Source organism: Caretta caretta, chromosome 10, assembly GCF_965140235.1.
Source record: "Caretta caretta isolate rCarCar2 chromosome 10, rCarCar1.hap1, whole genome shotgun sequence".
In the NCBI taxonomy this organism is placed as follows: domain Eukaryota; kingdom Metazoa; phylum Chordata; order Testudines; family Cheloniidae; genus Caretta; species Caretta caretta.
Genome location: NC_134215.1, coordinates 33,816,247 through 33,828,172, shown reverse-complemented (window position 1 = coordinate 33,828,172; position 11,926 = coordinate 33,816,247). Strand labels below are relative to the sequence as shown.

General features: G+C 44.4%; 1 protein-coding gene across 1 annotated transcript; it reads right to left on the bottom strand.

Annotated features, from left to right (window-relative positions):
- Nucleotides 1-7,844: 7,844 nt before the first annotated feature.
- Nucleotides 7,845-9,731, bottom strand: LOC125643637 (uncharacterized). Its single transcript, XM_048866627.2, has 2 exons — nt 8,978-9,731; nt 7,845-8,403 (listed from the first exon to the last, which is right to left on the bottom strand). The coding sequence occupies exons 1-2, from the start codon at nt 9,561-9,563 to the stop codon at nt 7,889-7,891; spliced, it is 1,101 nt and encodes a 366-aa protein (XP_048722584.2). The 5' UTR covers nt 9,564-9,731; the 3' UTR covers nt 7,845-7,888.
- Between the last annotated feature and the right edge of the window lie 2,195 nt (nt 9,732-11,926).

The following is an 11,926-nucleotide window of genomic DNA, read 5'->3' as shown; positions in this document are numbered from 1 at the left end:
TGCCAACGACACTACTGACTGTGGACGCCATGAACAGATGTCCATTGTGGTGCAGTATTTTGACAATGAAAAACATAGTCCAGTTGAACATTTTGTGTCTGTTCAGAGACTATTAACAGTTGATACTCAGTCTATTTTTGACCAGTTAAATGACATCCTTGGCATTCTTAAAATTGACTGGTCATCAGTGATTTCTGTTTTGATGGTGCATCTACTATGTCTGGATGTACTGTGGGAGTTCAAATGAAATGTAAAGAAAGAAACAGTGAAATACTCTATGTACACTGCTATGCACATTGTTTGAACCTCATCCTAGTAGATGCATGCACTTCAAGTAAACAAAACAGAACTGTCTTTGATTTTTTTGATGTTATTCAGACTCTTTATGCCTTCATGGAGGGGAGTCCTGTGCGACATGCAGTAATGGAGAAGATTTCACAAGAAGTAGGATCCCAGTTGAATACTTTGAAGTCACTATCAAACACAAGATGGGGATGCAGAGCAGAAGCAGTGGCTGCTGTAAAACAAAACTACTCCATCATTTTACAAGCTTTACAAGAGATTATCGAAACAACTCGCCTTGCTGACACTAAAATAAAAGCCAGGGGCCTTATCCACGAACTAAATTCACTCAAGTTCATCTTTGCCCTTCACATGATGCACCCTATTCTCCAGATGGTGGTAAAAGTGAGTAAGGCTCTTGAAGCTCCAGATCTCAACTTACTTACTGTAATGACAGGGGTGAAAAGCTTGCGTAACTCCTTGGCTGCGATGAGAAGTGGCCCAGAATATTTTCAATCTATTTTCAATGACAGTGTGAAAATGTATGTAGAGAATGATATATCGATTCCCCCAGGTAAGAAGAGAAAACCATCCACTCGTATTGATGACACATTTGAGTCCCAGCATCACTTTGATGCAAAAGAGGAACAGGAGAGAATAACTTCATTTTACCCACTCCTAGACTCAATGATTACTGGCACTGACCAGCGATTTGAACAGGAGACTTGTAAAATTGTGACTGCAATGGGAAAACTGCTGAGCTTAGACATTGGCAGGGACGATACGAGAATCATTGCCAACAAATTTAAAGTGTCCCTGGATAAGTTGGAAACTGAAGTCAGATTGCTTTGGGGTTATGATGGATCTATTCCTAAAGGTAGCACTACGAACACCACCAGAGAATGGCTTGATTGGCTAAAGGAATCAGATTGGTCTTCCATGTTCCAGGCCTTTTACAAATCTATTCAATGCTTTGCGGTCTTACCTGTTACAAGCAGTTCATGTGAAAGAGCCTTTTCGAAACTAGCACACGTAAAAAACAAACTAAGAAGTACAATGTCCCAACAGTGCCTTGACTCACTCATGATTTTGTACATTGAACAAGAATTGGCTTCGTCAGTTAATTACAATGATGTGATTGAGGAATTTAGGTCCATAACACCTGGTGAGCAATGTCTCATTCCCTAGGACAGGAAGATGAAGAAACCTTAATCTGTTTTGGTCAATTTGGGTTAGCTCATTATCTGGTTAAAGATAAAGACCATGAAAATTGACTGTATCTTTGTATAAACCTGGTTATCACTACAGCAAAAAATTGGTATTTTGTGTGTCATTTTTTAAGTTTGTATTTTTTAAGTAAAGTTGAGTTAATTTAAAAAAGAATTAAGTTTAGTTAAGTTTTAGTTTCTTTAGTTTGTTTGATGAATAAAAATAATGTCCTTTATGATTGAGTATTCAATAAATGTTCGCCTTTAAAAAAAAATAAAATCCCTGGGTGCACACCCTAATGAAATGTGCTGCGCACGCCTATGCAAGTCTTCCTTATGTTAAGGGCAGATGGTAGCGAGGTGACCCCTGGGCAACCTCAGGAAGCATCACACCAACATGGAATATTGATCCTGTCAAACTGACTTGACATTTATGAGATCACAAGTTTGCTTGATTAAAGGTAATGTTGGTATAATATATTTGGACTTCTGTAAGGTGTTTGACTTGGTACCACACAACATTCTGATTAAAAAATTAGAACAATATAAAATTAATATGGCACACATTAAATGAATTAAAAGCTGGCAACCTGATAGGTCTCAAAGTGTAACTGTAAACAGAGATTCATCATTGCGTGGGTATGTTTCCAGTAAGGTTCCACAGAGATTAGTTCTTGGCCTTACACTATTTAACCTTTTTTCAAAGGCCTAGAAGAAAACAACATAAAATCATCAGCAATAAAGTTTGCAGACTAAAATCGGGGGAGTAGTAAATAATGAATAGGACAGGTCACTGGTAGTGTGATCTGGATTGCTTGGTAAGCGTGGCCCAATCAAACAATATGTGTTTTTAAATGACTACATGTAAATGTATATATCTGGTCTACATTCTTTTTTCCTATACTTACAAGATGTGTGACTCTATCCTGGGAAGCAGTGACTCTGAAAAAGACTTGGGAGTCCTGGTGGATAATCAGCTGAACATGAGTTCCCAGGATGATGCTGTGGCCAAAAGGGTTGTGATCCTTGGAGGCAGAAACAGTAGAATCTTAAATAGGAGCAGAGGTGTTATTTTACCTCTGTTTGTTATTGGTGCAACTACTGCTGGAATACTGTGTCTAAATGTGGTGCCCAAAAGTCAACGAGGATGTTGATAAATTGGAGAGGGTTCAGGGAAGAGCCACGAGAATGATTAAAGGATTAGAAAACCTGCCCTATATGAAACATGAAAGGAGCTCCATCTATTTAGCTTAACAAATAAAAGGTTAAGCAGTGACGATCACAATTTATAAGTACCTACATGGAGAAACAAATATTTGATTACAGACTCTTCAATCTAGCACAGAAAGGTATAAAAGGATTTAATGGCAGAAAGTTGAAGCTAGACAATTTCAGACTGAAAATATGGGATATATTTTTAATAGTGAGAGTAATTAACCTTTGGAACAATTTCCCAAGAGTCGTGGTGGATTCTCCGGCACTGGAAATTTTTAAATCAATATTGGATATTTTTCTAAAATACATGCTCTAGGGATTTATTCTGGGAAAGTGCTGTATGGCTCGTGTTAGAGAGAAGGTCAGAATAGATGATTACAATGGTCCCTTCTGGCCTTAGAATCTCTGAACCTATAAAAATTAAATTATTTTAACCAACTAGTAATTCAAATCAGCAAAACATATATCATACCATTCATACCCAAGAGCCTTCCCCAAAAGCCAAAACAAACAGATGAACTTTTTAGTATGCTAATAAGGTCAACAGATTTGGGGTATTTCAGAACAAATGAGGGTCTTCAGTCTCATTTCGTTTGCGGCAGGTCATCTTTAAACTAGTGTGGCAAGGCTGGGGAACAGGAAGCCTCGGGACTACCGTACTGATGGAGATCAATAGAATAATATTACCAAAATCTCAAGAAAACGGGCTTTATCGGAACAACGTTCTCTCTGAAAGCCCTCTGAAAATCCTCCGGTTGCATTAGCCTCCGAGGACAGATCAACACAAATCTCTTGTCCCAACAGGACAGATGTGCCCTAGCTCAGGAGGTAATAGTTGGTCCCTGATACAGGTATAGCGTCCAATACTCTGCAAAAACAACGAGGAGTCCGGTGGCACCTTAAAGACTAACAGATTTATTTGGGTATAAGCTTTTGTGGGTAAAAAACCCACTTCTTCAGATGCATGGAGTGAAAATTGCAGATACAGGCATAAATATACAGGCACATGAAGAGAAGGGAGTTACCTTACAAGTGGAGAACCAATGTTGACAAGGCCAATTCAGTCATGGTGGATGTGGTCCACTCCCAATAATTGATGAGGTGTCAATACCAAGAGAGGGAAAATGGCTTTTGTAGTGAGCCAGCCACTCCCAGTCCCTATTCAAGCCCAAATTAATGGTGTTAAATTTGCAAATGAATTGTAGCTCTGAAGTTTCTCTTTGAAGACTGTTTTTGAAGTTTTTTTTGTTGAAGGATGGCTACTTTTAAATCTGTCATTGAATGTCCAGGGAGATTGAAGTGTTCTCCTACTGGCTTTTGTACATTATCATTCCTGATGTCTGATTTGTGTCCATTTATTCTTTTACGTAGAGACTGTCCAGTTTGGCCAATGTACATGGCAGAGGGACACTGCTGGCACATGATGGCATATATCACATTAGTAGATGTGCAGGTGAATGAGACCCTGATGGTCTGGCTGATGGGGTTGGATCCTGTGATGGTGTCGCTAGAGTAGATATGGGGACAGAGTAGGCAACGTGGTTTGTTACAGGGATTGGTTCCTGGGTTAGTGTTTCTGTGGTGTGGTGTGTCAGGTTGGGGGGCTGTCTGTAAGCGAGGACTGGCCTGCCTCCCAAGGTCTGTGAGAGTGAGGGATCGTTTTCCAGGATAGATTGTAGATCGTTGATGATGTGCTGGAGAGGCTTTAGCTGGGGGCTGGAAGTGATGGCCAGTGGTTTTCTGTTATTTTCCTTGTTGCGCCTGTCCTGTAGTAGGCGACTTCTGGGTACCCGTCTCGCTCTGTCAATCTGTTTCCTCACTTCCCCAGGTGGGTATTGTAGTTTTAAGAATGCTTGATAAAGATCTTGTAGGTGTTTGTCTCTGTCTGAGGGATTGGAGAAAATGCAGTTGTATTTTAGGGCTTGAGTCTACAACTACCTGGGAAAATTCGGTGGTTGTCATGGTGGACAGGAAATCCAGACCTGTCTCAGAATATCATCTCTATGAAAAATTAAGGTCACTGAGTACAATTTAACCTTTGTGACGTCACTGCAGCACAACTGAAGAATGTAATCAGCTCACCCAGGCACTTTGGTGGATACTTGGTAAACTAAAACAAGTCCCATCCTAACCCCCAGCCCAGGACTCACACAGAAGACAGAAAAGCTCTCTGTTCTAGATATGGGCTGGGAGACCTCCTACACTTATGGCTGGATTCAGCCAGTAAGGGCACACTGCCTCCTTTCTAGGTCCCTTTGGTTCAAGGGGCACTGAATACCCAGCTGTAGATAACTGCACCATGATTAGTCCAACAGTGTCATCCAAACAAGTTTTAAGTAATACACACAAAATCAAAATCAGAGTCTTCATCCTTTACTACATCAGGAATGACCAGCATTTTATTTATCACCAACTGTTTCTTAGGGTATGTCTACACTACGAAATCAGGTCAAATTTATAGAAGTCGTTTTTTTAGAAATCGGTTTTATATATTCGAGTGTGTGTGTCCCCACAGAAAGTGCTCTAAGTGCATTAAGTGCAGTAACTCGGTGGAGTGCTTCCACAGTACCGAGGCTAGCGTCGACTTCCGGAGTGTTGCACTGTGGGTGGCTATCCCACAGTTCCCGCAGTCTCCGCTGCCCATTGGAATTCTGGGTTGAGATCCCAATGCCTGATGGGGCTAAAACATTGTCGCGGGTGGTTCTGGGTACATATCGTCAGGCCCCCGTTCCCTCCCTCCCTCCCTCCCTCCGTGAAAGCAAGGGCAGACAATCGTTTCGCGCCTTTTTTCCTGAGTTACCTGTGCAGACGCCATACCACGGCAAGCATGGAGCCCGCTCAGGTAACCGTCACCCTATGTCTCCTGGGTGCTGGAAGACGCGGTACTGCATTGCTACACAGCAGTCTGGTGCAATATGACTGGTAGCCATCATCGTCATGTCCGAGCTGCTCCTGGCCGCGTCGGCCGGGAGCGCCTGGACAGACATGGGTGCAGGGACTAAGTTTGGAGTGACTTGACCAGGTCATTCTCTTTAGTCCTGCAGTCAGTCCTATTGAACCATCTTATGGTGAGCAGGCAGGCAATACGGATTGCTAGCAGTCGTACTGTACCATCTTCTGCCGGGCAGGCAAGAGATGAGGATGGCTAGCAGTCGTATTGCACCGTCTTCTGCCGAGCAGCCATGAGATGTGGATGGCTTGCAGTCCTTCTGCACCATCTGCTGCCAGCCAAAGATGTAAAAGATAGATGGAGTGGATCAAAACAAGAAATAGACCAGATTTGTTTTGTACTCATTTGCTTCCCCCCCTCCCCTGTCTAGGGGACTCATTCCTCTAGGTCATACTGCAGTCACTCACAAAGAAGGTGCAGCAAGGTAAATCTAGCCATGTATCAATCAGAGGCCAGACTAACCTCATTGTTCCAATAAGAACAATAGCTTAGGTGCACCATTTCTTATTGGAATCCTCTGTGAAGTCCTGCCTGAAATACTCCTTGATGTAAAGCCACCCCCTTTGTTGATTTTAGCTCCCTGAAGCCAACCCTGTAAGCCATGTTGTCAGTCTCCCCTCCCTCCGTCAGAGCAACGGCAGACAATCGTTCCGCGCCTTTTTTCTGTGCGGACGCCATACCAAGGCAAGCATGGAGGCCGCTCAGCTCACTTTGGCAATTAGGAGCACATTAAACACCACACGCATATAACAGTATATGCAGCACCAGAACCTGGCAAAGCGATACCGGGCGAGGAGGCGACGTCAGCGCGGTCACGTGAGTGATCAGGACATGAACACAGATTTCTCTGAAAGCATGGGCCCTGCCAATGCATGCATCATGGTGCTAATGGGGCAGGTTCATGCTGTGGAACGCTGATTCTGGGCTCGGGAAACAAGCACAGACTGGTGGGACCGCATAGTGTTGCAGGTCTGGGACGATTCCCAGTGGCTGCGAAACTTTCGCATGCGTAGGGGCACTTTCATGGAACTTTGTGACTTGCTGTCCCCTGCCCTGAAGCGCATGAATACCAAGATGAGAGCAGCCCTCACAGTTGAGAAGCGAGTGGCGATAGCCCTGTGGAAGCTTGCAACGCCAGACAGCTACCGGTCAGTTGGGAATCAATTTGGAGTGGGCAAATCTACTGTTGGAGCTGCTGTGATGCAAGTAGCCCACGCAATCAAAGATCTGCTGATATCAAGGGTAGTGACCCTGGGAAATGTGCAGGTCATAGTGGATGGCTTTGCTGCAATGGGATTCCCTAACTGTGGTGGGGCCATAGACGGAACCCAGATCCCTATCTTGGCACTGGAGCACCAAGCCGGCGAGTACATAAACCGCAAGGGGTACTTTTCAATAGTGCTGCAAGCTCTGGTGGATCAACAGGGACGTTTCACCAACATCAACGTGGGATGGCCGGGAAAGGTACATGACGCTAGCATCTTCAGGAACTCTGGTCTGTTTCAAAAGCTGCAGGAAGGGACTTTATTCCCAGACCAGAAAATAACTGGTGGGGATGTTGAAATGCCTATATGTATCCTTGGGGACCCAGCCTACCCCTTAATGCCATGGCTCATGAAGCCGTACACAGGCAGCCTGGACAGTACTCAGGAGCTGTTCAACTACAGGCTGAGCAAGTGCAGAATGGTGGTAGAATGTGCATTTGGACGTTTAAAGGCGCGCTGGTGCAGTTTACTGACTCGCTTAGACCTCAGCGAAACCAATATTCCCACTGTTATTACTGCTTGCTGTGTGCTCCACAATATCTGTGAGAGTAAGGGGGAGACATTTATGGCAGGGTGGGAGGTCGAGGCAAATCGCCTCGCTGCTGGTTACGCGCAGCCAGACACCAGGGCAGTTAGAAGAGCACAGGAGGGCACGGTACGCATCAGAGAAGCTTTGAAAACCAGTTTCATGACTGGCCAGGCTACGGTGTGAAAGTTCTCTTTGTTTCTCCTTGATGGAAATCCCCCGCCCCTTGGTTCACTCTACTTCCCTGTAAGCTAACCACCCGCCCCTCCTCCCTTTAATCATTGCTTGTAGAGGCAATAAAGTCATTGTTGCTTCACGTTCATGCATTCTTTATTCATTCATCACACAAATAGGGGGATGACTACCAAGGTAGCCCAGGAGGGGTGGTGAAGGAGGGAAGGAAAATGCCACACAGCACTTTAAAAGTTCACAACTTTAAAATTTATTGAATACCAGCCTTCTTTTTTATTGGGCAATCCTCTGTGGCAGAGTGGCTGGTTGGCCGGTGGCCCCCCCACCGCGTTCTTGGGTGTCTGGGTGTGGAGGCTATGGAACTTGGGGAGGAGGGCGGTTGGTTACACAGGGGCTGTAGTGGCAGTCTGTGCTCCAGCTGCCTTTGCTGCAGCTCAACCATACACTGGAGCATACTGGTTTGGTCCTCCAGCAGCCTCAGCATTGAATCCTGCCTCCTCTCATCACGCTGCCGCCACATTTGAGCTTCAGCCCTCTCTTCAGCCCACCACTTACTCTCTTCAGCCCGCCACCTCTCCTCCCGGTCATTTTGTGCTTTCCTGCACTCTGACATTATTTGCCTCCACGCATTCGTCTGTGCTCTGTCAGTGTGGGAGGACAGCATGAGCTCAGAGAACATTTCATCACGAGTGCGTTGTTTTTTCTTTCTAATCTTCACTAGCCTCTGGGAAGGGGAAGATCCTGTGATCATTGAAACATATGCAGCTGGTGGAGGAAAAAAAAAAGGGACAGCGGTATTTAAAGACACATTTTATAAAACAGTGGCTACAGTCTTTCAGGGTAAACCTTGCTGTTAACATTACATACATAGCACATGTGCTTTTGTTACAAGGTCGCATTTTGCCTCCCCCTACCGCGTGGCTACCCCCTCCCCGTGGCTAACAGCGGGGAACATTTCTGTTCAGCCACAGGTAAGCAGCCCAGCAGGAACGGGCTCCTCTGAGTGTCCCCTGAAGAAAAGCACCCTATTTCAACCAGGTGATCATGAATGATATCTCACTCTCCTGAGGATAACACAGAGAGATAAAGAACGGATGTTGTTTGAACGCCAGCAAACATACACTGCAATGCTTTGTTGTACAATGATTCCCGAGTACGTGTTACTGGCCTGGAGTGGTAAAGTGTCCTACCGTGGAGGACGCAATAAGGCCGCCCTCCCCAGAAACCTTTTGCAAAGGCTTTGGGAGTACATCCAGGAGAGCCGCGAATGCCAGGGCAAAGTAATCCTTTCACATGCTTGCTTTTAAACCATGTATAGTATTTTAAAAGGTACACTCACCGGAGGTCCCTTCTCCGCCTGTCGGGTCCAGGAAGCAGCCTTGGGTGGGTTCGGGGGGTACTGGCTCCAGGTCCAGGGTGAGAAACAGTTCCTGGCTGTCGGGAAAACCGGTTTCTCCGCTTGCTTGCTGTGAGCTATCTACAACCTCATCATCATCATCATCATCTTCTTCGTCCCCAAAACCTGCTTCCGTGTTGCCTCCATCTCCATTGAAGGAGTCAAACAACATGGCTGGGGTAGTGGTGGCTGAACCCCCTAAAATGGCATGCAGCTCATCATAGAAGCGGCATGTTTGGGGCTCTGACCCGGAGCGGCCGTTCGCCTCTCCAGTTTTCTGGTAGGCTTGCCTCAGCTCCTTAAGTTTCACGCGGCACTGCTTCGGGTCCCTGTTATGTCCTCTGTCCTTCATGCCCTGGGAGATTTTGACAAAGGTTTTGGCATTTCGAAAACTGGAACGGAGTTCTGATAGCACGGATTCCTCTCCCCATACAGCGATCAGATCCCGTACCTCCTGTTCAGTCCATGCTGGAACTCTTTTGCGATTCTGGGACTCCCTCATGGTCACCTCTGCTGATGAACTCTGCATGGTCACCTGCAGCTTGCCACGCTGGCCAAACAGGAAATGAGATTAAAAAGTTCGCGGTTCTTTTCCTGTCTACCTGGCCAGTGCATCTGAGTTGAGAGTGCTGTCCAGAGCGGTCACAATGGAGCACTCTGGGATAGCTCCCGGAGGCCAATACCTTCAAATTGTGTCCACAATACCCCAAATTCAACCCGGCAAGGCCGATTTAAGCGCTAATCCACTTGTCAGGGGTGGAGTAAGGAAATCGATTTTAAGAGCCCTTTAAGTCGAAATAAAGGGCTTCATCATGTGGACGGGTGCAGGTTTACATCGATTTAACGCTGCTAAATTCGACCTAAAGTCCTAGTGTAGACCAGGGCTTTATCAATGAACTAAAGAAAGTGTATGAAATTCTGGCCCCATCAAAATCACCTTCCTTTCCCCCCTTTTCTCCCAAGCTGCCACAACTATACCTGAACTTGGCTGAGTTGTCCCACCATGTTTGGTTGAAAGTAGCTATTTGGCAATTAAATAAGGATCTACAGGGCAGACTGGAAAAGTTATCACAAAATGTGAACCCCTCCCAAAGCATAGCCCCTTGCCACTAACAAAGTGTTTCAATTTCAGGATGTCTTCCATCCCAAAGTTCTAATCGCCTAATCTCTCCAACGTAAATCTTATATTATTTTTAAAATAATTCAGTTTCTATTCCCATCCAATGGAGCTGTTTTCCATCAGATCCTGTAGGAAATTAGACATTTTATATTTAAACCCCTATGTCACTAGTTTCTGAACCTTTTCTGGGGGGGGGGGGAGCTTTACCCCAAGTTTCTGCATTAGCTTTTAATTTCATGATTTCTCCATGGCTTGAGAGTTCCATGATAAATGGTATTTACCTTCATGTGTGAGGTAAAGATGTGAACACAAACAATTCTAAAGGTAGCACATGGGTTTGAGTAAATATACCAATTAACAGTTAAACTCTGAAAGCCACATTGTTCCCTTGCATCCTGAGCTGAGGGATTTCTTTCTTGATAACTTGGCTTATATAAGAGTGATACTCCCAGTCTTCATCATAAGACATTGATCACGGAAGCTATTATCTATAATAATAGGGCCAGTTATAATAGTAATAATCATTTCATCTTAATTGCTCATTGTGGACTGTCATGGTATATAAGTGCCTCAGAAAGGGCAGTTTTTTTTAGCAAACTGTATTTTAGTATTGTGACATCCTTTTATTGCACAATTGCTAAACAAGTTAAAAGGAAATAGATAAAACTCACTGTCTTCATCTTCAAAGACTTCATTATAATTAACGCACATGGAGAGCGATTCTTTGCTACTCAAACAATGAGGAGAATGTTTTGTTTGATATCCTTGTAACAGCAACAGGGACAGAATATTGGGACAAGGAGGTTCCATTGACAGATGGAATTGGCCATTTGGGAAGGGGACAGCTGGGGAATGGTCAGTAGGAAATTGACAACTGTGAGGAACAGATGGATGCTAGGCAGCTGCAAATGACAGTTGTGAATGTTAGATATATGGGAACAACAGTTAGGAACTGGGCAGCTTGAGAGCGGGAAATGGGAACTGAGAAGTTAGGCATGACAGTAGGATGGTTGGAAGTGACAGTTGGGAATGGCAGGTGGGGCTGGGCATTTTGGGAGTGAGATTTGAGAGTGATAGTTGGGACTAGCAGATGGAAAATGGACAGTTGGAAAGAAAAGGAAAAAAATGAAGAAAATGCAGTGACAACAGCAGAGAAGCCAGTGGGGAGGGAAAAATGTGAACCATCAGGAAGGAAGAGATAACAGAATTCATGGTAGAGTGTGTGTGAGGAGGACACTGTCAGTTACATTCTAAAGAGCTGAAGAAAGGGAAAGGGCAAATGAAAAAAGTTAATTTCTAGTTAATTCTCTCACTGTGCTGAGGAAATGGAAAAGTGAAATTGTTTGCTGTTGTACACTTCATTTAATTATGCAAATACAATCTCTTTCCCTGTCAAAAAATTATCTGTAAGGTAGTAAATTCTATTGAGAGTGAAACAAGTTCAGGTACAAATACAGCTAATAAAGTAGTTATTTATATAACATAGTATGATGACTTGGGGTTCCAGCTATGATTAACAGGATAGGATCATTATTTTCAGCGGTGTCCCATTAGTAGTAGAAGGGATGGAATCTTGGTACTAGAAAATTCCATAGCTGTAGGAATCTGAGCAGCTAGACAGTGAAAATGGGGGTTGTGAAAAAAGTGGGGCAGGGTCCCTTTGAAAAGAGAAAGGGAACAGATCATTAGAAGGAATCAGGGTAAAGGGTGAGAGGGGAGTAGTGTCATAGACATGAAAGTGAATGAAAGGAAAAGAGTTGGTGGAGGATTTA

Coding starts and splice junctions, on each gene's coding strand:
- LOC125643637 (XM_048866627.2), bottom strand. CDS start 9,563: ATGCAGAGTTCATCAGCAGAGGTGACCATGAGGGAGTCCCAGAATCGC. Junction 8,404..8,977: donor AGGCGGAGAAGGGACCTCCG/GTGAGTGTACCT, acceptor TTCCTCCACCAG/CTGCATATGTTTCAATGATC.